The sequence below is a fragment of the Symsagittifera roscoffensis genome, chromosome 5, assembly GCF_963678635.1.
Source record: "Symsagittifera roscoffensis chromosome 5, txSymRosc1.1, whole genome shotgun sequence".
NCBI classification, from domain to species: Eukaryota; Metazoa; Xenacoelomorpha; order Acoela; family Convolutidae; genus Symsagittifera; species Symsagittifera roscoffensis.
This window is the reverse complement of record NC_087066.1, coordinates 3,076,008-3,103,688: the sequence shown is the minus strand read 5'-3', so window position 1 is coordinate 3,103,688 and position 27,681 is coordinate 3,076,008. Positions and strand designations below refer to the sequence as shown.

At 37.8% G+C, this 27,681-nt stretch overlaps 3 protein-coding genes across 6 annotated transcripts in view; all 3 read right to left on the bottom strand.

Moving 5' to 3' along the window:
- The window catches only part of LOC134846568 (uncharacterized), a 6,521-nt gene extending 420 nt beyond the window's left edge, over window positions 1–6,101 (bottom strand). The window contains exons 1-3 of the mRNA XM_063863951.1: window positions 5,080–6,101; window positions 4,822–5,043; window positions 4,339–4,566 (exon numbers count right to left, since the gene is read on the bottom strand). Of these exons, the coding sequence (XP_063720021.1) occupies window positions 4,339–4,566; window positions 4,822–5,043; window positions 5,080–6,066 (1,437 nt within the window). The 5' untranslated portion in view covers window positions 6,067–6,101. The remainder of the gene's footprint in view (window positions 1–4,338; window positions 4,567–4,821; window positions 5,044–5,079) is intronic.
- The window catches only part of LOC134846099 (uncharacterized), a 434,549-nt gene that overhangs the window by 320,295 nt on the left and 86,573 nt on the right, over window positions 1–27,681 (bottom strand). The gene's annotated exons all lie outside the window — the stretch shown is intronic.
- Window positions 10,850–27,681, bottom strand: part of LOC134846096 (uncharacterized) — a 57,980-nt gene continuing 41,148 nt past the window's right edge. For 2 of the 4 annotated variants that reach the window (XM_063863307.1, XM_063863308.1), the window contains 9 exons: window positions 25,606–27,107; window positions 24,905–25,168; window positions 21,761–21,892; window positions 20,624–20,821; window positions 17,427–17,545; window positions 15,819–17,151; window positions 13,800–15,548; window positions 12,943–13,049; window positions 10,850–12,747 (listed from right to left, as the gene is read on the bottom strand). In XM_063863307.1, the coding sequence (XP_063719377.1) occupies window positions 12,511–12,747; window positions 12,943–13,049; window positions 13,800–15,548; window positions 15,819–17,151; window positions 17,427–17,545; window positions 20,624–20,821; window positions 21,761–21,892; window positions 24,905–25,168; window positions 25,606–27,107 (5,641 nt within the window). In that variant the 3' untranslated portion in view covers window positions 10,850–12,510. Of the gene's footprint in view, window positions 12,748–12,930; window positions 13,050–13,799; window positions 15,549–15,818; window positions 17,152–17,426; window positions 17,546–20,623; window positions 20,822–21,760; window positions 21,893–24,904; window positions 25,169–25,605; window positions 27,108–27,681 lie in introns of those variants that run through there. The other 2 variants (XR_010162784.1, XM_063863310.1) reach the window with 2 other exon arrangements.

Genomic DNA, 27,681 nt, shown 5'->3' with positions numbered 1-27,681 from the left:
ATTGAAAAGATCAAGCGTAAGCTTCTTAGATCCAAGAATAATCAGAATTGTGCGTTTAGCGATTTGGATTAATCGCTCCCAGGCCCCGCCAAAATGAGGACCATAAGGCGGATTGAATTTCCATTCAATTTCGTTGACTGCTAGCTTGGTTTCAATTTTGTTTCTATCTAGTTCTTTGAGGCACTTCTTTAGCTCATTACCAGCTTCTACAAAAGTCTTTCCATTGTCACTGTAAATTGTTTTAGGGCTCCCTCTTCTGGCTGTAAACCGGGCAAGTGCATTAAGGAAGGTATCAGTTTTCAAATCTGGGCAAGACTCCAAATGGGCTGCTCTAGTTGTCAGGCAGTTAAAGATGATAGCGTAGTGTTTCTCTGTTTTCTTTCTGTTTTGAATGAAGAATGGCCCGAAGAAATCTACTCCTGTGCTGATGAAAGGGTAGTGAGTGTTCTCCTGTGGAAATCTTGAGCTTGGTAGGGGTGCCATTTTTGGCTGGAGGTTTTGCGCATCGAACCGTCTGCATATGAAACATTTAAAACGTACACTGCGTAGAGCCAGTCGTACACCAATAATGTAGTAGCGTTGCTGTATGAAGGATTTGACAAACTCTGATCCTTGATGTACACAAATATGATGTGCGTGTTCAATGTACAATTTTGTTATTGCATTTTTCGCATCCAATATTATCGGAAACCTTGCATCTTCTTTCATACAAGATGCAAACTCAAGACGACCTCGAGCTCTTAGAACTGTCTTTTGATCCAAAAAGGGATTCAATTGAACCAATTTGTCTTTATTGTCAATTTTGCTTTTGCTTTCTAATTTTTTGATAGTATTAGGAAACGACTGAGCCTGACAAATTTTGATTGCGTATAGCTTGGCCTTTTCAACATCTGAGGTGTTGCAAAAAATTTGTTCATTTTCATCACTGGAGGATGGGTTTTGATTGGTTTTTCTGTTGAGAATCCTAATTTGTAGTCTGGAAATGAAACTCATGACTGTGGTGAGAGTTAAAATTAGCTTGTTCCATGTAGAAAATCGTCTAATGTCGAAAATTGGCTCATTTAGAGACAATTTTTTATGCTTGGTCTGTCTTTGAAAACCCGCAGCAACCACTGTTGTTGCGAGCAAAGTATTATCGTGCCAAAGATACTTAGGTTGTTTCAAGAAGGCTGGAGGTGTGAGCCATTTTTCATTAATTTCCCTGGGTTCAAGACCTCGAGTACCGTGATCTGCAGGATTCAGAGTAGTTGGAATGTGATGCCATTGTAGTTGATGATCCATTGTTGAAATTTCAGTCAGTCGATTTGCCACAAATGTTTTTTGCTGTTTCGTTGATTTTATCCAATCAAGTACTACCTGAATGTCTGTCCAGACATGTAAAACAGCTGTTCTATTGAGATGAAGTTCTTTGGACGTAAATGACAAAAGACGTGCTCCAATTGTTGCAGCTTCTAAATCAAGTTTTGGTACACTCAGTTGTTTAATAGGCGCAACCTTGCTTTTGCCAATCAAAAATTTACATTCAATTACTGTTTCGTCTAAATTATGCATTCGCAAGAACAAGACTGCGGCCATACCGATGAGTGAAGCGTCAGTAAATGCGTGTATTTCCAAACTCCACGATTTATTGCTTTGATTTGGAAACAAAACTCTTGGCAAAGTTATTCTTTCCATCTTGAGAAAAGAATCCAGGATTTTCTGTAGCTTGTGTTGATGATCACTAGGTATCTGATTATCCCATTTCAAACCTAGCCTCCAAATCTGCTGCAGTAGAGCCTTCAAACGAATTGTTACTGGTGCTATAATTCCTAGAGGGTCGAAAATAGACGACAATAAGCTGAAGAGTTTCCGTTGAGTATAATTATCAGCCAGAGTAGGAAAGTTTTGAAGGGGATCAATAAAAAACTCATCACTGTCAATTTTCCAGTTTTGTCCAAGAACACGAGTTGAAGTTTTTATCTCGTCGTGGTCTTCGCAAGGAATATGTTGCAGGGCGAGCTTGTTGTTAGATAAGAACTTGGTGAGACGAAAACCACCTTGTTTTAAAGACTCCCTGGTTTCTCTTGAAACGCATTGTGCTTCAGCTAACGTCGGTACTGAGGCAATGTAGTCATCCATATAAAAACTGTTTAGAATTGCATCATAAGCCAGAGGAAACGAGTCTTTGTTGTCCAAAGCGCATTTTTGTAATGCATAAATAGCGCAGAATGGTGAACATGTGGCTCCAAATATTAACCGCGTGTATTCATACTGATGAACTTTTCCGTTATAGCTCCAGAGGAAACGCAAGGCTGGCCTATCTTCTTCACGAATTTTTACTTGCATAAACATCCCTTCAATATCGGCAAGAAGACCAATAGAATGTTTGCGGAAGCGCAGCAGAATCCCTGTCAGATTTGCAAGTAGATCTGGACCTGTGAGGAGATTGTTGTTAAGTGATTGGCCTTTAAAAAGAGATGCAGCGTTGGCTACTCTTCTGATTTTTGTCGGTTTATTTGGGTTTTGCACTGGGTGATGTGGTAGATACCAAATTCGCGAGGGTTTTATTCTTTTCATTTCTACAGGTCGCACGTGTTTCTTTTCGAGGTCATTTACGAGGGTTGCTTCGTATAAATTTCGTAGATCGTTGTTTTTAGCAAGTCGGCGATCAAGTGATTTTAATTGATTAAGGGCTATGTAGTAGTTATTCTGCAATTGAGTCTCGTTCTTCCACGGTAAACCAATTTCATACGTTTCTCCTGTATGATGTATTGTGTTTTCAAGGATCCGAATTGCCGCCAAATTGTTTTCGGTATAAAACTCCTTTTCTGTTGTTTTTTGTCCAGTTTCTTCAATTTTCCAGAATTGCTGAATTAAATAGTCCAATGGCTGCTCAACAGATTCATTTGACTTTCTTGTAACGTGGAAAACAAATCCCGAAGTTTGTCTGTTGCGCACTTTATTCAAACGTGTGGGAGCAATTGTTTGGTGATATTCTCCTGCAATTGTCCAACCCAGTCGAGTTTGTATTCCGTGTGGTCGGCAATCATTTCCTTCAATTACTTGAATGGGGTACGTATAAGAGAACGTATTAACGCCAAGTAGTGCTCCAATTCTTCCGCCAGCAATATTGGGGAATTTTATGTGGCTAAAACCTTTGAAACCCTGACAGATTTCATTCAGATGAGCAACATCTGCAGGAGGTATATTTAAAAATGGCGTTTTATAAACATTACGAATTGGAAATGTTTGTCCCGTTTGTTTGTACGGTGCTAAATTAACGATGTTGTCTAGTTTTGCAACCGGCATCTCATGGTTGATATTTATATATTGTAAAGACATGTTTGCTGTTTCTGATGATGAGATTTCCAAGAAGTCTGCAATTTGATCAAGCATAAAAGTAAATTGGCTGCCAGGGTCAATGAGAGCGTAAGTGTCACACACTTTACCATTATTGACGAACGACACAGGGATCAGCTGTAATTGTTCGAACCAAATGTTGGGTAACCGTTCAAATGTTGCTTTTTCTGAAGCAGTAAACCCTCCCTTTTTTGTAAAATGAATTTCACTGTCCGCTTGTTTTTGTTGATGGTATGTGTTTTTGTCAATGCTATGCGACAGGCCATATCTGCTAGAGGTTGAGGTTGTAAACTCCTTATCATCTTCGTTTTTTCCTGAGACGATTGCTGCATAAGATGCGCTGTTTTTGCTTGTAAATCGAGATGGATCATGAAGTGACGTATGATGGAACCCTCTACATTGCTGACATCGTCTCTCTGAATTGCAATTGTTTCTTGAATGGCGAGAACTTAAGCAATTTATGCAAAGCTCATGCTGTTTTACCAAATTATATTTTTCAACTGGTGCTAAGCTCTGGTAGCGGGTGCAATGAGCCAAAAAATGTTCCTGCGAACAAATGAAGCACTTTTTAGAAGGATATTGGAATTTGGTTGTCGTATTGATGTCAGACCCCATTTTAGCGTTTTGCTTACTTCCCAAAGACGTTTGATTTTGTGTCTTAAGCTCCTGATCTTTGACCGCTGACGTCCCCAGAAACGAGTGCTCCCCTTGTAATCTTTCCAATACTTTAGCTTGTATTTCAAGCCACTCCTGAAACAATTGTACGTTGTTGTTTTGAACATTTTCACGGACAGCGTATTCAGTCCATTTCATAAGTAAATTGTCAGGAACTTTAGTTTTGATAAGTTTGAGTAAAGCTGTAGAATGCAAATCTGCTTGAAAACCCAAATTTTGGAAGGTTCGAACTAACTGTTTCAAAAAGGATGCGAATGAAACAACTGAACGATTGTTACTAGTTGAGGACGGCCAAGTTTCAATTTGCTGAATGAAAGCATTTACAATATAGTTTGAGTCGCCAAAATGATTTTGAAGGTCCCTCAGTGCGGCTTTGTAAAAAGCAGGGTTACATGAGTACCCTTTGATGAGTGCTTTTGCTTTTCCTGACACCGAATCCTGTAGATAAGTCATCCGGTGAGTGTCACTAATTGTATGATTCCTATCAACTGTAGCCTGGAACATGTTTATCCAGTCGTGGTAAGCCATCGGGTCTCCGTCGTAGTTAGGTAGCTTAATTGGAGGAAGTTTAACAGAAAACTTATAGTCAATTTTTTCTTGTCCGGGTAAAAAACTTGCGTAAGTTTCAGAGTTGTGCATTGTTGGAATGGGTCGAGCTTGGTTGTAATTCTGATAATTGAAAAGTTTTGAATTACTTTCTCCAAATGGATCTCTATTCTGTTGCCTGTTTGATGAAATTGGATTATTTATAGCCTGATCAAGATGATGTTGCGTAGGAAGATTGTTTGTGTGGTAGCTATTACCAACGTGAGTATCCGTTATCTGGTTGTAGGGATGGTTTTGCACAAGCAGATGCGGTGGAATTTGGTTGTAGTTAGGATGAATGAGGTATCCTGAATGATTTTCTTTAAGCGCGTCTCTATTCTGTTCGCAGTGTGTTGATATCGGGTTGTTGAAAACCGGTTCATGACAATGATGTGCATGTAGAATGTTTAATTGATTTTTATCAAACCCATGACTATCCACTACCTGGTGCCTTTTAATATCCCCATGACTATCCACTACTTGGTTGTTCAAATCCAAAGTTCTTTGAAACTGTTCAACCGAGTGACTTTGAGCAAACGGGTTCCGATTCGCTTGTATGACAGTAGGGGGAGATGTATACTGCTCTAAATTTTTCTGATGAGTTAGATGGAAATTATTTTCCTTTGAAGTTGATGTTTGTATAGCGTTTCCTGGTTGCTGACGATTGGAATAAGCAAATGAAGATTCCAATGAAAATTTTTCGTGGAGATTTGCATGGACTGCTGGAGCTGAAAACTGAAACGAATCATGGCTTCGATTCAAATGTAAGTTGTCTGGCAATGCTTGGTGTACTGATGTTAGTAGTAGTTGATTCGTTGGTTGAATAGTTTGTTCATATCCTGTAAACCTTTTTTGTTCCAAGCTTTCTTCTCTTGACTGAGAACTTAGAGAGGTCAACTCTCTAGACAATGATTCGTTTGCAGAGTGGTTCAAAGATATTTGCGGTACGTCGGTGGTTGAGTGTTGGTGAAGTAGCATGTCGTTCTGTAAGTTAATTGGCTCTCCATCAGATGAATTGTTCACGCGGTTGCTAGAGGGCTGAGTGAAGTGATTTTCGGCATAAGTGTCCTTGACGAAGGGGTTTCGCCGGGATACAGGCGTCGATTTGTTTACGTTTATTGTATTAGAACCAGAACAGCTGGTTAAGTCTTCGCCTAGAGTGTTGACGTTGTGGGTTAGCTCTATAAGTTGTCGTGAAAGACATGCACATATCTCCATAGCGTCGTCGTTCTCTTCCGAAGATCCATTTGCGAACACTTCGGTTGCTATTACTTTCATTTGTTCTAATCGGTCTTCTGTTTTCTGCGCCAAAGTCTTCAAAGAACTAATATGGGTCCCTCTTTCTATCTGTGACTGTAAGAACTCCATAGACCGGCTCATTTCGATTCTAGCCAGCCTGAATTTACTTGAGGCAATTTTTGCAGTTATTGTTGACGTCGACGAATTGTTGGTATTGGTATCGTCCATAGTTGTTGAGAGTCGTAGATAAGGACGGCGCTTGTTCCGTTTCGGCCGTTTTTTTTTTTTTTTTTTTTTTTTTTAACCTCTTATTCAATTTTACTTCAAACTAAAGTTAGAGAAAAAAAAAAACTTCGAATGTTTTCTTCAATTTGTTTTTGTTAAAGTGTTTGCTGTTGTTTTCAAAATATTTAAATGTTTTTTGAGGGAAAAAAAAGACTTGCTATTTTTTTTTTTGGTAAACTCGAAATTAAATGATTTTTTTTTTTTTTTTTTTTTTTAGTTGTTTCCGTGTTATGGTAATTTACAGGCTACACTCAAAGCAAGGATACAAAGGGACGACAATTTTCCAGAAACAACGAGAGGAAAACGCATCTACACACAAACACAATTTAAAACGAGACAAAGGAAGGACAATTATATTCGCACATTAAGACAAGAGAGACCCAGACAACATGCTCAACAACTGCTTCACCATCTATTATTGTAAAAATAATATTCGTCGTTTTTTTTTTTTTTTTTTTTTTAAAAATCTAAAGTTCGTCAGATGTTTGTTTAGATTGTACAGAAAAAATGCAAACAGGAAAGTTAAAAACAGGAAATGATTTTTTTTTTTTTTTTTTTTTTTTTTTTTTTTTACGAAATGATAAAATGCCGAAAAATAACTATCTTTTGGAAAAGGGGGTTTTCGGAGTATCCCGTTTACGGAAAAACAAAAAGTCGCGACAGCGTCGATTCAAATCGGGTTTCTTTTTTACTCAGATGCGCTCAAAATAACTTGGTTTTCCTTGGTTAGGTGGAGAGCAAGTCTGAAAGGAAAACGGCTAAGAAAACTGATAAATTTTGGAGGTTTTGTTATTAAAACAAGTTAAGTTTTGCTCTCAAACTCGCTCTCCTCAGAGTAGTTACACGCAAATTTGTTCGCTCAACTCGGGGTTACAAATCAATATCAATGTACAAGTAAACATATATTGATTAATGCAAACATTTATTCTTTTTTTTTTAAGAAGACATGTACATTTTGTCAGATCTTTTCTCTTCTTCCTTTTTTTCTTCGATGATGTTCTTGTCAAAACTTATTTCTCAATTCTCTGTTTTTTTTTCTATGTCTTCTGTTGTTGAATACGTGACATGCAGCTGTTGAATATATTTTCCAAATAATGTGAACTGCGCAGTCGGTTGTGTAGTTTCGTCTTCACAGATTATTTTCAAGGGTCAAACGAAAAAATCTGGTGTGCCAGTCTGAAGAAAAATACCGGGTAAGATCAGGGATCAAGTGTATTGAAAGGGGGTGTTTTTGTTTTATTGTTTTTTGAGATATCAGAGTGAAAAAAAGAGAATTTTGCTCAAGTTAGTCGGCTGTCAAAAAAGGATGATAATTTTCGCTGTTCAGCATTCGCCAAAGCATGTATTGATAATCTTTCTTATCAACAAGATTCACGAAGGTTTAATTCAAACTTTTCAATGGTATGTTACAAATCGCAGTGACTTTAGAATCAATTTATGACTTATTCGATGATTTATCAAAGTGCGGGAAAGTTGCTTCAGCAACAGACGACAATAGACGAACATGTGACAATCGAATCTCAAAGATCAAAAAGCACTAGCGAGGAACCAATATCAAGCGAGGAATCATTACCGGAGCTCTCTCGAAAGGATTCAGGAAGGAGTCTTAAGATTCGCGAATGGTTTCTTAACACTCCTTCCATCCCAACGGGCAGCTTTTTCAGACGTAGGACAAACGTGGTAAGTTCAAAATTGCACCGATTGAGTTGCACCGACCGAGTTGCATCGACCGAGTTGCACCGACCGCTAGAGCGGTCATCAATTGAGAAGAAGAACCAGAGCGACCATTGAATTAGGTTATTTGTCCCAGCAAGACGCCGGAGAACTCGCAGATCAGAGGTTTTGTCATCACCTGTCAATGCAATGAGTCTTTCTGACCCTATTTGGAGGAACTGCAGAAAGCAACACATTGAAAGCCGAAATCCACAAAAAAACCACTACTTACAATTCTTTTTTAGACCCACATATGATAGTTGAGATATTCTTTTTGGCTGAAACTAACGCACTACTGCAAGACTAGGTAAGCATTATCTCGTCAGTGATTGAAAATGAAACTAGAGTGGACGCAGATATGTCCTACAACAACTACAACACAGCCAAAAGTGCTCAAATTAACAACTCACTTATTTCCTCTTTTTTTGGATCCGACTTCCAATTTCATCATCCATCTAACTCGAATTTTTTGTCGAAATTATAGCCGACTCTAAGCCCAGATTTAGCACATTTAACACTTTTATCAATTCATCAGCTTTATTTTACGTCGATTGATTTTTACTATTCAGTAAATTTATTCAGTAAATTTTTCCCTGTTGAGATATCTGTATGAAACGTTTATAGTTTTTACACTGTTTGCGCTCTGATTATTTATTTGAGCTTCTCTTGTAAAGTTCATGGTGCATATAGTAAGTTTGTTACTTTTGTTTCTACTTTTTGTTGGACGTGGTTGAAGTGGGAAAGGACTATGAGTGTTACATTAGCTACGTTCATAGTGTCAAATAAAATTTTTTCATGCTTTGGAGAATGTTGCGAATTGTTTTCAGCTACTTTAATTCAAAGTCATGTTTGTCTTTTCAAAGTCAATTGTACTTTGCTGCATTTTTCTAGTTTATCAGAAAAAAAAAACAATTTCAATTCAGTTCATTCTCTTTCATTCTTGTAATTGTAGTTACTCATTTTAGTATACCAATAGTATTTGAGCGATTTGTATTAATAGTAAAAAATCTTTTAGTCATAACTCGAAAGGTAATAAATCATTTTTCAAAAATCTAGAAAAACCGGTTTGAATTTTTTGATTTTTCGTCTAATTTCGAGCGCGTAAAGCGAGCAAGCAGACTAACAACAGCTTAATTATGCGTAATTTAAGCCATAAAAATTTGAGTTTACTCTACTGAAATCCTTTTTTGGAGTCTTTTTAGCGCAATATGGGAATCAAAAATTTAGTTCATTTCAAAAATTTTTGCATAACATTTCAAGAAAATTTTTAATTTTTTTTTAGTTTTCTTTCTTCAAAAACTGTTGCCCAATTTGCTATTTTTTCTTTGACAATTGAAAATGCCTACGTTTTTGTTCAGATCTTCTTATTACAACGCAGAAAATTCTTTAAAAAATTTGAAAAAAAAACTTTCTAGTTTTTATTTTTATTATGGTCGTAACATTCAGTGCTATTTTCACAGCAGCGGTTATCTTTGTTCTGTTAGTTATGTTTTTTTTGTAGGCCATACTGTGCGTGGACGTGTTGTTACCAACTGTCACAAAAAGATTGGCAATAGTCAACCCAAAGCACGCGCATGGCAGTATTTTAATATTAGTTCAGTATTGATTTCGACTTCAAAAAGAAATGTCCAAATCATCGGTAGAAAAAATTTAGCCCGAATAGTTTTGCTATACAAACTGATTTGACTGCAACATCCAATCAGAAAACCAAGTAAGACTGCTCGTATCAGGGCGAAGCCCTGATTGTTTCGATTGCCTTTTAAGGTTTATGGAGCAGTAATAACATTTAAAAATTAAATGTAATAAAACAAGATGAAATTTTTTTTTTCTAAAATTTGAAAAAGACAATATCAAAAAGTTAATCACAAATGATGTCAAAAACGTCAGCGTACATTTAAGTGTGCATCTGATTGCTATGCCAAGTCGCACAAACTATTCCCTTGACAGACAATGCAACAAACAACTTCAATTGCTTTGAGTTGTCGCGAAGAGATAAAAAGTACTGAAAAATATTTTTCTAGTCGAGAACGATTGCTGGAAAAAGTGGCAATTTAACATTTTCGAGGCCAAGGTGCATTTCTGAGTTCAGCATAACTTAAAAATCCGCAAAATAACGCATATTTAGTCCCGCAAATTTACCAATTGTCACCTATCAATCCTTCAAAAATTTGCAAAAATAGCCAAAACTCGAGTTTCAAAGTAAACAATAAGTAATCGCTCAATTGGACAGAAATGAATCAAAAATTATCATTTTATTCAACCTGCAATTATGAAATTTAATTTTCGATTTTTGAAAATAAAAATCAGTCACGTTTTTTAGACAATTTGAATTTTCGGAATGAAAATGAAATCTTGAAAGCTTCAAAAAAATGCAGTTTCTTCTGTAAACTTTTCGAAGGTTAAAAAACACCACATAAAACATTTGTCACAAAAAACAGTCAAAAGAAAATTGAAGTGCCAATGAACGCAAGGAGAGAAAAAGTAACTTACGAAATTTCACGGAAAAAGGATTGCACTTTTAGCAAATTACAATTGACAAGTTTTCGAGTAAATTAACCCAATTTAAGGGAAATCGCAGGGAAATCTGAAAACTTAAATCTAGCTGCTTCGAAACTACAAGTATATCACGTTTTTCGTGATTTTTACACTTATGCTGTTGTTAATAGTGGAGTTAATCTTTCTTTTTACAAAAAAAATCAACTGAACTTGAAAAAAATCAAACCGCAAAAAAGAAAATTCCAGCCTGAGCACATTTTTAGACTTTTCATGAGAAAGCAAAAGAAATTACGACTTATACACGAGTTTGAAAAACGAAAAACATTCATCGAATCTTAAATAGCTTAAATGATTTTTTACTCAATTTAAGAAAACTGTTGTTACCTCCTGGTGAAAAATGTCTTTTGTAAAAACTGTCCCTGAATCCCTATTGCAGCAATTCTTTTTTGTGGCATCATGTTGCCTGTGTTCGCTTGATTTAACTTGACTTAATTTTTTGTTTTAAAAATTAGCTGAATCATAGTAAATTGTACATATAAAAATAGATTAAGGCCAAAAATGAATATATTATTAAATTGAGGACATGAGTCGAACTCGATACGATATAGTGTACAAGATAGCAACGTTAGCGAACCTCGAAGTTAGCTTCAAGCAACCTCGCGAGAGTTTCCTTTTTTCACATTTCAACAATATTATTCGTTGTGAGAAGAGTAGACAGAGAGAGAGCGAGAGATAAACAAGAAATAGGAGTGAACGCACCAATGATCAAACAATTGTTCACAATTCAATTGCAAATTTGGACCTTTTTTTCGAATTGTTTTTTCATCCACAAATACAATCTTGATATTTCAATTAATCACATGTTTCAGCAACATCAAACAAAAGTTCAGTTTCAAACAGGGCGAATTTTATAGGACAGTTTTGTCTTGTTGCATTTCCATGTAAGGTCAAACGCAAAATTGTAATTTGGTGCCTTTGCTCCTTATGGCAAAGAACTGATCCAAAAGTCAAAAACATCTTTTAAAACTTGTTCTCAAACTCAGTTTTGAATTGTTCTCAATCTAAGACCGTGGTCGCCAATTTTTTGTTCCTTCAACTATTCGCCGAGTTGCATCAGATGTTGCAACAATAACAACAAAGAATTCACGCAGAGGCTTTGATCAGTACAACAACTATCGCTATTCCAGTAGCAACATATCGCTTGGGATCTATCTTTATGAGGAAAACTGTTCGCTAATAATCACAACATCCCAATTAGCACAAGTGGTTTGATTCGATTTCTAGAACAAATACTATACACATTTCATTGACATATGACATTGACCTAAATATGAAGCAACTGAGAGAGACTTTAGTACTTCTTTGGCGGAAGAAGAGAAAGAGAGACAAACGAAGAACAAGAAAATAATGGAGACAAATTAACACTAAAGCGGCTGTCTGGGTTTAGTTTCATAAATAAATTTCTAATGCCTTCTTTCTATTTTTACTTTATTTATCAGCACAAACTGAAATTCAAAAATGAATTATTGACAAAATAGGTAAAAATAAATTGACTTAGAGTTTTGTCCAACTTCGAATCGAATAGCAAATACTTATCGTACTGAGCTTCTATTTAGTATTGTATTTGCCTGAGTTTGTGTTCAGATTAACTAACAGAGTTTGAGTTCGTTCATTTCATGTAGTCTAACTACACATCAACCACATCCATTTTCTACTTGGATAGCTAAGAAGCAATAGTAATTCGCCGCTGCCAATGTTTAAATATCCTTGTTGTGTAGCTGAGATGAGCTTTTCAGTCTAAACAGTAGGTAAAGCTAGATTTCGGCAAAATGATCCGTTTTCTACCAGTCCATCTTAAGTTCACGCCGTCAACACAATGTGTTCGACACACAATAATCTGTTATTGGCCATTTCCTGTTAACTTTATTTCATGCCTTTTGTTTAATTTGTCACCATCGCAACACTTTTTTAACTATGGCATGTTTGTGGGGCAGTGGATTTCGGCTGAGTAGTGCTCGATAACTCCTTGGCAGAATTCCCGCTTCGCCAACTAAAGTGGTGTTCTGCACGTGTCAAATAGTTGAACTTTGGTGTTCTGCAAGTGTCGTAAATACAGCAGTGACAATCTACGAAAACAACCGTTAAAACTGGGCTGATTCGTTCGTTTGTTCAATTCTGTTATGAACGTGTGGTTAGATGATTACTACTGTTAGACGTTGAGGTGGTAAATGCTCCACTGATGGAGGACATTGTATTTTGTCCCATGACTTGCGCAGATGACATTGCAGGTGCTCCACTGATAAGCACGCTGGCTCCATTCACTCCCATATTGGTCACCTGGGCGCCAGAGCTCAGCAGTTTCTTCAACAGGTTCCCATCTCCTCCAGCCGCCGGCGAGATAGTATTAGCCATAGGCTGCATTAAACAAAACCACTTACTGTTCTCAAAAATATCCCTTAGTTTAACATTTGAGAAAACTTCAAGTTTGTAAGAGAAATTTGCATTTGCACATTGATAAAAACTAAACACGCCAAAAAACATAACGAATGATTTCTTGCTCAGTTTTAGCTTTCCCAATCAATTCACATGTCCTCGGGATCTTCGACTCACATATTGGCTCGGGCTGGAAGTGTTTAGCATTGTGAAGCCACCATGGGACGTGTTGGAGATAAGGTTGTTTGTCGTGTTGTACTGTCCACTGTTATTTCGACTCTGCACTAAAATTGAGCAAAGAATTTCATAGAAACTTATCTACTATAAGAAACCAATAAGCTGTCAAATCCAACAAAAAATTCAAATTTTTACACGGAAAATGTACCCCACCTTTATTCGCTATACAAAACAGTAAAACCTACACAAAAACTTTCAAAAGTCTAGAAAAGGTTCAGCAGTAGCTTAAACAAATTGCTGCTTCAAGCGTGAAAACTATCAAATATGCACAATTAAGTGTTTTAGTTTTTTCGTTTTTTTTTCCATTTTCCACGCAAAAATCAAGTACCACAAATAATTATCGGAATGGGTCGTCGATATTGAATATTATCAAAAAATTGTTTTAGTGAAATTTTAAAGTTTTTGGGTTTTGAGCGAGAAAAGCGATCAAGTAACGTTCGTTAAAACAAAATTAGTGATTTAAGCTAAGAAAACCTCATTTTCTTATGAGAGCTTGCTTGACAATTTTTGTGAATTTGTATTGTATGAATGCGATCAAAACATTTTGAGCTAGTTGCCATTTAAACGAAAAAACTAAACCACAATATGTGTTATCTGAAAATTAAAATATACATTGCCCTTTATTCTCTGGCTAAATAAATTTTAGTGTTGCTCAATCTGGCAAATGTTTTCAAGCAATGGAAATTTCTGCAGTTGTTTATTAACATGCTCAACATCCAAAGACTCTTACAATTCAATTTATGAAGATCTAGTTCTCCATTAGAAACTTGAATTTATCATGTCACCGTGATACTAACGATTATGCATGAAGCTTGGCACCATCAAGTCATTTGTACTCGATCCCATATCCGTATGAGACGTATCCATGCTCTCGTCCGCTTTGCCCGGATTGTCGCCACTCAAAGTAGACAGAAAGTCATCGTAGATTGAATTCAGGTCTTCCATTTGCTCTGTCATTTTGGGCTCATCTTCAACTGAAGAAATCGATTGGAGACTAGAACTTGAGCTGCACATTTTCAACCCCCCTGATAACTTTTCTGTGATTCCACTACCAGTGTTTCCTACAGAAATGTCCATTTGCTCTACATTATTCACAGGCGAGGCGGCTGTCGCGTGTCGATTGGAGGCAAGGCTTTTACTGTTCGAGCTGTTCGGGCTTTTTCGTTGCTTTTCCGTACTTTTGTTCTGGCCTTGTATTTGTTGCATATTCATGTGAGAAACACTGTTTGAAACTGGCTGTGTGTAGCTCTGTTGTTGTTGATGATTGTTAGAGTGTGGCGAGTGCATCAGCTTTGAGGTGGTCGACATCATATACATTTGGTTCTGTTTAGAGGAGCTATTCGTCATATGAAGGTGGGCACTGTTTGCAGACATGGAATTATTCGATACCTGCATGGGTTGTAACCTGTCCATACATTGGTTTTGGTTATTTAGGTTAATATTGTTACTACTACTGCTCATAACCATGGAAGCGCAATTAATATTATTGATATGGTTATTAGAACTACTGCTTCCCAGGTTTGAGGTGTTGATGGTCGGAGAGAGTGTTGTACTAGACATTTGAGGTCCTGCCACTGCCTGAGATCCCGCGTGTTGAATTAAGCCGGACAGCGCCGATTCGTTCTGTATTGTGTTAGCACCATTGGGTTGTTGCGGCGGCGGCGGCGGCTGTTGATGATGAATGTGGGGTGGTTGCTTCTGGTTAGGTTGAGGTGTCATGCTGTTCGGCATGTGGTACACCTGGGGCACTGCGCTCGGCGGCCTCCCCATCATTCCAGGTGGCATCTGACGCATTATATTACCCGGAGACTGCAAGCTCTGTTGTGTGTCCACACTGCCGTTGATTGGACTGTGCATGTTTTGAACATGGGGGTGGGGCTGTGATAATGAGGGGGGTATCGAGTACAGATGGTACGCGGACCCCCCTTGTTGGGTTATTCTGGCAGCTGGGTTGTTTGCACCTTGTGCCGGGAACCTGTTGAAAGCGGCTCCGTTCATGATATGGGGAGAATGCAATTGCGGGTGTCCTGCCATCGCATACATTGTCGCTCCTTGGGGTACGTTTTGGGCTTGGTCAATCGGCGTACGAATGAGACGATGCGGATGTTGTTGCATCCCCATTGGAGCCCTCACAATTGAAGGCTGGTAGCCAGTGCCTACAAAACGTTTGGTCACCATTGGCGGGTTGAGACCCTGCTGGTAGTAGTGTTGTGGGAAAGATCCCATCTGAGGTACTTGATGCATTGATGATTCATTCTGCAAGTTCTGATGGGCAACCGGGGATGCAGACACGTAGATCTGTTGTTGACTCGGTTGCGTCGGTCGGTAGTACTTTACCGCCTGTGTTTGTTGCTGTTGTTGTTGGTGTTGCTGATGTATATGATGATCTGGTTGTCTCTGTTGGGGTTGTTGCTGAGGTTGAATTGATGGAGTGTTCACGCTTCGAGCGTGATGGTTCGGTGGGGGGTTGACGCAGTGTGAGGGTACGTAGACTTGAGGAGTCATACTGTGCTGCTGAGGCGACTTCTGATCTCGCATCATTGCACCTGTTAAATTTTACATTGAATTTGCATTCTTGAACATATATCAAGAGGTTAGATGCACGTCATATTCAGTTATTTTTTTTTCCATAATTTCTGTTTACGAAGAAGCAGTTTTGCTCTTCTCAATAGATATTGAGGGGAAAAGCTATTGAAAAACGAAGTTCCTTAACCGGTGTATTGCAGAAGTCGAGATGCATTGCATGATAAACGAAAATGTTGGAAATTGAAAGACCTAAATCCTCTTTATAGCAATAATGATTATTAAATCTATACCTGGGGCACTGAAGTTGGCAATTGTCTGGTTTGGAGGGTTAACTGGGTCTCGGAACAGGTTAGGTGGAAACGGCTTGAACTCCTGTCCCCCCATCACCGGCGACTGCTGCTGCTGCTGCTGCTGCTGCTGCTGCTGCATATTATGCTGCTGCTGAGGCTGAGTTTGATGCAGTATAGGAGAAGCGTTTGCATTTGTATTCTGCTGCTGAAACGGGTGAAGATTTGGATCGAAGCCAGAGTTCAAATCATTCACAGATGCCGCGCTGTTCTTTCTGCTTGCCTCGCTCTGGTTGGCTGACATTTGGAACATCTGGTTCTGGTGATTTGATTGGCTATACTGTATCTGCATGTTGTGCCCAGGAGTGGGGGGCATTTGTCCTGTAGGTGTTGTCCGATGGACAGAGGGTGGTCCTTGCTGCTGCTGTATGGCCGGCGCTATTGCTACCGAGTTCGGCCTTTGGGGCTGGTTGCACATGTAACCCTGCTGCTGCTGAACTTGTTGCTGTTGATTATTGTTTGGCTGATGTGGCTGTTGTTGTTGCCTTTGAGACTGGAACATATTTTGTCCGATTTCCCGAGACGACGGAGGAGATCTATTGGTCACATTCGGTACATTGCCAGCAATGTTACTATTAGTGTTGTTGGGGTTCTGATTTGAAGATGCTTGGTGCTGTTGCATCATGAACTGGTTCTGGGTAGTCTGGCGCGACTGTTTTTCAGTTTGCTGCTGGCGTGCAAATTCTTGTTTGTTCTGCTGCTCCTGAAGATCCCGTTCCTCCTCCTTCCTCGCTGCTTCTCTCAACTCATGAGCCACTTCATGAAATCCTTTAATTCTCGGAAGCGGCGCCATCTCAGAATCTTCCACTCCCCCCGAGTTCAGCCCACTGGTTCCGATATCAATGTCGTTCATATCGACAGAGCAGCTCCGTCTATTCTCTTCTGAGGTATACTCTTCGATCGGTTCGTTTAAGACTTTGTTCAGATATGATGGTGGGTTAGATTCCGACCCGTCGCTCGAAGACCTCCGGCTAGCCTTCCGCTCCAGTGTTCTCAATTCGACATTCGCATCGCCCTCTTGCTTCCTTCCCAACGAAATAAACAAAGAGCGCTCACTGTAATTGTTTTTTCCTACTGAGTCGTTTTTTGGGGTGATAAATTTTTTGTTTTGTATGTTTAGCATCATCTTTTTCTCTTCAACTCGCGAAAACATGAACCCGGGATACTCGCTTTCTTTTGACGTGGGTGCTTCCGCGGCGATCGCAGACGGCGCCGATCCCAGCAGCTCCGAAAGGGTCTTGCTTCCAATTATCTGGGCATTCAGTTTTCCACCACTCTAAATCACAGCTAATGAAAGAGGTTGAAAGGAAGCGTTGCCATGAACTATCCAAGACTCTTGGTTCTCAATTAAAATTATTATTATGTCATTATTAAAATTTTCAACAAAACTGGGAGTAAGAAAATAGTTATTTCAACCAAATGTATCTTTGTTACAGCGACCTTGAATTGAATATTTCTCCCATTTTGGATCCGGACCAATGAAAACCAAATTATATTGAGAAAAACAAAATGCATGATGAAATTAATGAAAAGTATTTGCAAGATTCGAACCCCATTGGATTGATTGCTCCCATCTGATTCGAAAGAGTTGGACTTGTTGAGCTTCAAAGATGCACGTGGAAGTTGCATGCTTCCTTCTACACTCCTCTTCCTCTCTGAGTTTCGGGAGTCTTCAAACAACGAAAGCAACGACATTTTATAACAAGCACAATAGTTGCTCCACTTCCGTTATTCTCACTTTCACAAAATGTAATCAACTATTTTACGTCCATACCAACTAATAAACTCCATCTTCGTTTGCTATGCGGGCTATCTCCATTGCAACTAATTCATCTATTTTTTTAAACTCCGCAAGGAAATTGAAATGCCTGCGGAAAGTTCTGTCTCATTTTGTCTAGAAGAGGATGGATATTTTAAATTTACGATGAAACAAAACGTATGTTTTCGGCTCAATTTGTCTTTTTTCTCTTTTGGAACAACTTTAAGACCAATAAAATCATCTGAGTTCAAGAACCTTAAACTATGAATGTTTTCGAACACTTTTTGAAACTAATCAGTTCAGAATTTCCTCGCCAATTAATATTTTGTTTCTGAGGAGTAATTTAGGAAGGAACAGCCAGCAGAACAGCTGAAAATCACTTATAGTAGGAGAGTCGTTAGTACTAAAGTACAAAAAAATGCATATCAAAGCTAATTGAAAAATGTGATTGAATCAATAAGTTTCATGGGACACAGTATTTTTTTAAACAGCTTTAAATTATATAATGTTTTAACCAAGTGCAAAAACTAGGACGAAACTATGACCTAAGCTTGGTTTTGGTTCGAAGAGAGTTTTTTGGGCTTTTAGTTTTAGAATCATAAGCCCCAGTCGAGATTTGATAACAAAAAATGTGACGCTTCTGCTACTCAGTTTCACTTACGCAAGCTCGGAATGATGAAAAAGGTAGGATGAAATTTTTCATTTTAATCTAAAGGTATCCTTTTCTGATTTTATTAACTATCCTCCGATCTGTTGCTAAAATCAGAAAAATGCAAGAGAGATAGTTGCTGTGTAAGCAGAACGAAACAAACTTTCTAAGATTACAACTACAGTTATTTAAGAAAACAAATCGAACTTCAAAAAGATTTTTCAGATTTTGTTAACACAAAAAATACCGCTGAGTCTGCAATTTGCATTTGAAGGCCGCAACTGTGTCGTATTTTTTTGAAATCTCTTTTAACTGGTGTGACCGGGAACTTCTGCGCTAATCACGCCATACTGTTTGATAATCCCTAAAAATGAACAAGTGCTACAATCACATAGCCAAAAAAATGGTTCGAACAAAGTAAAAGAACAAAAAAAAGCGAAATGAAGGATTAAAAATTTTTCAACAGTTTTCAATTTTCAAACTTCGACGAGAAAAAAATGGCACGTTACAGCTCTCTGAATTTCAAATATTTCGTATGATTGACCCTGTTTACTTAAAGTTGTCCCATTTAGAGAAAGCTGGATCTAAAGGTAATTTTTTTTAACACAGGCGAGGCTGTGCTTCCCAAAAACTAGCAGGAAAACGACAGAAAAGCAGCTCAACTATGTCAAATAAGAAAAGTTGAAAATAAGCCTTGAAAACTGAAAAGTTTGCTGCGGAGGATTCGCTCCTACGACCAGGGGATTAGGAGTCCCCTTTTCTCACATCTGCGCTACAGGCCCTTGAAAATTAAATAACAATATTCCATAATAAAGCAGTTACATATGTTAATAAATTGCCAATCCGATGCTGCGAAAAAGGCACCAAATACAAGTCGACACATTTTTACATGTAAGAATTTGGAAAATAACAAACTGAAGACATGGACAGAAATTTTGCACGTATTGAATTGGAAAGCATACAGCCAAATTACGTATAAATTATGCATTTCGATAAATATTGCGATATATATTGAGTTGGAAAATTTCTGAAATCTAGTTTTAATTATTGTACTGTTGTTCGAAACAAATAGCTCTTTTCGTTTCGTTTGATGAATAAAAAATGAATCAACTGTGTTAATTCATACTAATCGAATGTCAAAACAAAGGCTATCAAAAATAAAAGGTACCAGCAAAAGTGGTACCACTATTTGCTACTTAGGTTGGAAAAAAGAATAGTCGTACTATTACACTACGCTCAAAAGTGTAATCAACTGAGAATTCAGAAAATTCAGGCAATGTTTGAAACTAAAAATTATTGAAATTTGCGGTGGCTATTTGCTGTTCGCTAATGGAGTTTGCCTTATTTTAACGGATGACATGAACTATATAACAAAGAAAGTTTTAAAAAATAAGAAGCATCGCGACCTATACAAGTTACATTCATTTCATTCTTTTACAACTAAACCAAAATGTGTTGGGAAAACTTCAATGAACTCACAAAATCTGAAGGAAGGATCGAACACTATTCACAATTTGAAAAAATTACATCGCATCAAAACTCTTTGAATGTCAAGAATCTTTTATGAGTCTTTTGTTTCACGTAGAGGCGAAGCTGCAAGTTCGCAAATAGAAGCGAGAAAGAGGACTTTTGAGTGCACAAGGGGTCTCTAAAATGCACAAGAGCACAAACTTGTAGGTGACGAATTTTGCATGTAGTAATTTAACTTAAGGCAACCACACTAAATTTTAAGTAATAGATTGGAATGTATACAACAAAATTGTATAAATTATGCATTTCTAAAATCTCACTAAAAACAAAGATTTAGAAAAATTCTATAATGGAAATTTTACAAGATACAGTTACAAATACAAATGAGAAAAGGGTTTGAAAAATTCTAGGAAGCAAGAACAAAGAATGAAACAGAAAAATAAAAGGTAAAAAGTGAGCCTTGAAGAACAACTTTTGCAATGTGCAGATATCAAAACTCCAACCAAGAGATTGGGAGTCCACGTCCTCGCATCTACGCCACGATCGCTTGAAAATGGACTAATGCTAGCTACCAATAAAGCTGCTACAGTTGCTATCAAATCGCCAATGCTATACAATATATACTATATAAAAATAAGACTATTTCAAATGTCGCGGATTTTAATCTCCAACCTGTAGATTAGGAATCTGAAAATTGGAGTTTTGGAAACTGAAATTTACTACCAAAACTAGAAGTCGATTGCAGTTTTCATGACCCTAACACTTTTGCTGTTCGGTAGTGGATGTTGCCATTCTTTTAGCAACGAAGATTGAAAGAAATTGCCTTGAAAAAACAGAAGTGAGCTGCTTTAACCTAGTTTAAATACTAACTAGTGGACCCTCCGTCACTTGTCTTCAAGTTAGCACCATGTTGTTTGCCCAGAAGCACCTCAGTCGTCAGATTACTCCGGGCGCCAGTGCACTTAGCAGCACCCCTCTCGCTCCCTCCTCCTCCTCCCCCTCCCGAGATAGAATTGTGTTCACTGGGGGAACTCTTGCCCCCCGAGCTGCGGCCTTCGTCCGATGTACCTACACATGAACATCCGAGATTCTATGGTCTGTATTTTCATGTCGGAAAGATTGCCAAATTCACCTACAATGAGTTCAGATTCAACTGCCATATAAACAACACACATTTAAAGGTATAGTCCCTTAATAGTAGATTGTTTCATGAAAACATAGCCACTGACACGGAAAAGAATAATGAATGCAAAGAAATAGAAAAAAAAACTTAATTGTTGTTTCAAAAAATTCAACTTTCGAAATTAACAGCAAAAAAAGTGTCGCTAAAGCTGTTTGAGTTTCAAACAATTTGTGATTGATGCTTTTTTGATAAAATTAATCAAATCAGAAAGCATCAATACATCATTCATTGAAACCCGCTCTTTCCCAAAAGAGCCCCGGACCGACTCGTAACAAAAATACAGCCCACCACGGAAGGTTTTTTCACGCATCATAATTTACTAGGCAAGACTTTAATGCGAAAAACCCTGAATGATCTTTTGTGCGATCATTTTATCAATCTTCTAAGGTTCAAGTGTCCTATTTGTATTGAAGAGTCTTAATAGAATCACTTTAACCATTTGATATTTATTCATTCTCATATTTATAACTTAAATCACTAGTATTTCTCTATTGCTCAACCTAAGTTCGATTATATTGCAAATTCTAAACGACTTTGTAAACTGTCTTCGATTATATATTTCGAATTGTGTTCATTTTGGTCCTGTTCGATTCAAGGGCGGGTTAAGGGTTGTTCACGTGCCAATTTCACATGACAAGATATCGAGCCATTAAGCCTCCAGTTACCTTGAATCTGAATTACCATGATCCGACAATATTACATGCTAATTGAATCAAATCATAAATGAATCTCATGAAATGAAATCAAACTACTCCTGATTGTACATGTTCAACAACTTCTGGTTTTCAGGACACAAAACTACAATGACAGTTGCAGCAATTTACCAGGGAAGGTGGCACACGAATCGCCAGATTGTCCCGAGGGCGGGGTAGGGATGTCGTTTCGTGACATCTGCAGGTCATTCAGGAAATCATCGTCGATTGGCAAGTTTTGAATCATCTCGTCAATGTCGTCGCCTGAAAAACAATAGTTTAATTAAATATGATACACTAAATTAGCGTCGCAAACTTCTTCAACATGGTTTTTCGGAGCAACAGGGTTTTTTAGGCGTTTATAATCAAAATTTTACTTTTAGTTGGGGTCAAAATACAGTTTTAAACAGGGCGTTTTAGGTCCACATACTTTTATCTTCTGCGTTTACGATTTCATATATGAAATAGGTACGACTGTTGAGTTGATTCAATTCTCTGATGATACAAGCATTATTTGTACCGGAAATAACATCAACATTAAGAGACCTCAATCAATCAAACTCTTGACAAAGTTCAACTCGAAAACTAATCGAGATCCACGTAATCAAAACGCATTGCTTTCGGCAATAATGTCGACAAAAATTAATTTCTTATTTTAGAAAAGGGAGATACAAATGAAACTAGAAAAACTGACAACTATTTACACATTTTAACTGATAATACTTTCAGAACTATGCTGCAGAATCAACAAGTTCTCAAGTAAAGTGGCTCAAGTAATAGGAATAAATTTTGAGAAATATTTGCTATTTAAATCACTGGCTTTTGTTTCGACAATTGAAAATGGGGAGGAAATCAGGAACCATAAATAATCATCAGAATGGTTCGAGTAATATAGCCCTTTCAGTCATGATTCGCACAACATTAGGAAATTTCAGTGTCGAGAAACGACATTTCAGTGAACCACATCGAAAATTTTGTATTTGAAAATTTTGAGCTTCAGTCTAATTTCGAGCGAGTAAAGCAATCGAGTTACGTTCGATATACTATTGGTCATTTCATCTAAAAAAACACTCGATTTAACCAAAAGTAAAACTAGCTAAGGACTTTATTTAGCGCTTTCTTGGCAATTAAAAGTTTTTAAAAAATATTGTGTTAAAAACAGAAAAGACTTCTGTTTTTTTTTGTAAGATATTTATTTTTCGAAGACAACAAATTTCGATCATGCTGAATCCAAATTTTTTACGCGTTTGTATAGTTCTCTCATCACATCACGCACGAAAAACGATAGTTAAATTTAAAGAAAAAATTCTATTTTTCTATGGATCTGCTCAAATCATTCTGTGCCACTAGCAAAACAACCGGCTATCCTTGTATCAAATATGCTACGAGTACTTTTTAAATAATCTTCTTTTGTACCAAAAACCATAAATACAAAAAATAATGGTGCTTAGAAAATGTTTTCAGGAGTAGAATTGCATTCGCTTAAGACTCTATATATCTATAGATAAATATAAAGCAAAGGCGAGAGACGTTTTACAAGGAAGGCATGAACTGAAAAACTTGTGTTCGGATGTTTTAGTTCTTTTCTATGCAAAATCGTGGAAACATAATTATTAGTATAAGCTAAGATACATATCATATTGAAGCCCTTTCAGTCCCGATCAACAGACACTAAAAAAATTTTCTGTGTCGAAAAAAAAACACTTTGAAATTTTTGGGTTCTAGACTAATTTCGAGCCCAAATTTAGGCGATTATAGATGCTATAATAACAAAAAAAACTATTTATTTAGCTACTTGAAGAGAGTTTTTGGAGCTTCATTTAGAGCCTTCTTGGCAATAAATTTTAGAAAATCTGCGAAAAAATTGGCATTAAAAAAGACTTGAAAATTTCTCCGAAAATTTTTTTAATTCACGTTTCCTACACAACTCCCGCAGACTGTAGCAGATTATAGCTAACTCACAAACGCTCTACGCGTTCGTAAAGTTATCTGATCATATCAAGAACTCATATCATTCTTTTATTTTCATTTTCATTTATTAACATTTTTGTTATTTTCCTTCTCCGAAGAAAACTGTTGTCTAATCTGATTATTGTTTCGACTATTTGAAAAATGCAGAGGAACTTTGTATACGGGTGTGTTCGTATTTTTTTCTACTGTTTTTTTCCCTGTTTCGAGAAAAACCTGTTTGGAATTTTTGGTTTTTCATCTTAATTCGAGCGAATGAAGGGAACGGGCAGGCTTACAATTGCTTTATTTAGTGCCTAAAAAGCTTAAAAAAGTTTAATTTAAAGCGTAAAAATTTACTTTTACTCGAGTAGCTTTAGTTTTTTTTTCAGTATTTTAGCGCCTTTTTGGAATCAGAAACTACAAAAATTCAAAAAACTGAAAATTATTTTATTTGCTTATTTTACAATGACTGTCGAATATGCCTAATATCTAGTTTCTTGTTCAGCTCTTTTTTTACCACACTACGCCGAAAAAACGACACAATTTTAAAATAATTTTTTGTTGTAATTTTTAGGACTATGGTCGGAACAATCTGTGCTACTTGCACAGCAAGCTGCTATCCTTGTTTTACTGATGTTATTAGCTTTAACTTTGTTCATTTCATCACAACACCAACGCACAAAAGACAAATTTAAAAAAAGAAAAGGGTGATTTTTGAAGTTTTCTTATCAATGTGGTCGGATCCTTGTTAAATTCATGAATATGTTTTTAAGCAATGCTTCGGGGTAATGATTCAATTACATTTTTTTTCTTAATTTATTTGTGTTAAGTGTCTTGAAGATTTTTTTTAGAATCTAAGGTGTTAAAATTTTTTGGGCGGCTCGCGTGGTCTTCATGTGTTTCCGGCATTTTAGCTCGGACATTTGCACCAAGCGCATTTTGAATTTCCCCAAAAGATTTCGGGTAGCTGTCCTATCTCCTCTTTTGAAGTTGAACACGCCTTTATGTCATAAATGCGTACATGTAATTTGATTACATGTAAAGCAGTCTGACTATTCAAATGTGTAGTAGAGGCTAGCCATCGTAAAAAAATGTGTGATGCGACTAACCAAGACAGGAAATTAGCAGAATATAATGTGTACTCAAACAATGACATTAATTCCAGATGGGTAACTTGCGTTGATGGATAAATTTTGGTGAGAATAGATATTTTTGAAGTATAGTTATAAAAAAAGAAGCCGTTGGAGTGAAGTGTTGCATTATAACTGTTTCAAGATCAAGTGCTATGTGCTTTTCACACTACTCTAACTTGCTACTCTTAATTACCTTCTCCCAATTGAGGAAATGAGAAGCCCAAGTCCTCCATGTAATCTGCAGACGCCTGGCAATGAGGGCGATTCTGGTTCTTGTCACTGTCCAGGCCAGAAGAGGGACTGCTGGAAGAGTCTCCTCTCTTCTCATTCTGTCTGTGTGAGGTAGAAGAGTTCAAGTTTTGGTTGTCGTTATGCGTTGAGTTCATGCCCATAATTCTGTTGTTGTTGTCCATAGGCGACAGACCGTGGTCCATGCTCTGTCGCTTCGCGTGAGGACCTGAGAAATATTTCAGTCGACGTTTAACATCTAATTACTTATTAGTTGTATCATGGTCCAAAAAGGGGAGCGACAGTGAAGGCGCTAAGTATCACTGACGAAAGGTAGATGATTCGAGGCCCACCAAAATCTGTCCTAGCTGCGTAATGGCGAGACAACATCCCAGTCCAAAAAACAACCCCTAAATTGCATATTCTCTTAACAAGGGTCACAAGAGCGGTTCATATCTATCATTTAATTTGTTGATACATCATCTTAAAACAAGATATGAAGTTGTCTTCTAGTGTTTGCTTATAGCACCTGCTTATTACCATTCACAGTCTACAATAAATTAACAGAAGACAAAATGCAGAAACTTTCGAAAAGCTAGAAAAAAAAACATTTTAGTAAATAATTAATACCAATAAAAGTACAGAATTTGTTAGAGCTATAATCACCATGTGACGGCAGACGACTTCGTTTTTTGGTCACCCCTGGAGACGCGTTATTTCCTGGGGATGGGTACCCTCCACCTCCGTGGTGTCCCCCTTCCATCTTCATCAGGGAGTTCTCATTGACCACTCTGGGTACCATGGAGTTCATCCCCATCTGGCTCGGGGACCCGGACGCCACTTGGACCATGCCAGCGCCATTGAAACAATTCATTCCACTTTGGAGCAACGTCATTGGTCTATTATTACGTAAATTGTCTGGAAAGCCCTGCTGGATTGCGTAGTCTGGACTAAGTATTACGTCATCTGAGATCTGCTCGTTCTCCGCCGCGTTCAGGCTTCGAAAAGGTGCTATTTGAAGCGGTGCCACTTTTGGAGCTAATTTTGACCTTTTCTGGTCGAGCAGACTTAACATAATCTGCGTGGAGTTCGAATAGGGACTGCGGTGGCAACTTTGGCTCTCATAGTTGGACAGCGGTTCTTGCTTTATATGAGGTGTTCCTTCGTAGCTTTTCCCAATCGGTGAATTTAAGTTGGATCCCCCCGAGTTTTTATCTGTAATTAGCTTCAACAGCCTAGAGCATTCACCACTTCTAGGAGTGACGTTGTTGTTATTTAGAAAACTCGCATTGCTGATCTCCGATCCTTCGTTTCCTACAAATATTCTAAGCGGGATTTCGTTTCGGTTTTGAAAATCCCAGGAACCGAAATTGGAAAAATCGTCGCCTAATCCTTCCGAGCGTAAATAGGGTTTATCGAGGACAGATCCAGGCGGACTGCGATTGAAAGCTAGAGGAGTGCGGAAAAACTTTTCCAAAACCTCCTCTGTTTCGACACAAGAAGCCTGCACACTACTCTCGGCTAAGTCGTTCAAGTGCTGCTTCGCCAAGAAGTTCTGCTTCTCCTCTATCGCTCGAAGTCTCTTCGGGTCTTTAAGTTGTGAGAGAAAACTACTAGGTTTTGACTCTGCAGTTGAACACTGTGGCAGTTCAGGAAATGAGTTTAAAGCGTTTTTCGAGTTAAGTGGGTTTGCGAAATTGGACGACAGTAATTTCTGTTGGTCGTTTTGACTCTGTTGCCAGTTTAAATGCCCATTACTGTTTGCGACAATAGGCTGTGTAATATTAGTTTGGCCACTGTACAAGCTTGTTACTAAATCTTTAAAACAGTCCCCTGTACTGAATCTTCGCGATGCTTGGTTCTGCTGCGATTCGTTCAAAGTGTTCGACAAAGGGTTCCTCTGGGCTTCGGTGGGGGTCAAAGCGGGGAAGAGTGAGGTTATGTGAGGTGTTGAGAATTTACGAGATTGTGCCTCAGTTGTGTGGTTTGTGAAGGGGGCGAACTTGTTCTGCTGGGGGTTGTTGATTGGCGAAGACGCGGCGGCGGCGGCTGATTTTGGGTCGAACAGAGAAGGAGCGCTTAGAGGAGGGTGTCTTGATATGCCGTGGTCTGCTGCTGTAGTGCCACTCACTGCACTTTCTGAGAAGTTTTCACGCACCCAATAGTGCCTATAACAGAGAAAGAACACGTTCAAATTGATAAATACACTTGAGCTAAATGTTCTTTCTTGAAAAGAAACGAAAACCTAACTGTCAAAAATTCCAGGCCGTAAACTACCAAGAAATAGTAACCACTGGGCGATTACATTATTTACAGCACAAAATCAAATCTGAAAATATACTAGACAACTTTCTAACGTCATAACTTTCTCAATTGATGCTTTTGTAGGAAAACTTCAAATATTTGCATCATTCTCTATAACGATATCGCTTGAAAACAATTATTATTATTATCAATTATTAAATCACACAAAAAATTCGTGAAAAACCAATTGGGATTTGCACTGCGTTTAAAAGTGCGAAATTTTCGCGAGGTTATGAACGAAGACTAAGCGAGGTATGAAGCTTGAAGTAAGAAATTACGTTTACCCTCTTTGGCCACTGAGGTAGAATTGTGGTCTTGAGTTAGTTCACCAAAACAGAAGCCGGCGATTTAAAATCTTAGCACGATTTGGACGTGAACTAAAATGATGGCGCCATAGTAACAATAATAAACTAACACGAAGTCAATTAAAGCCAAGTT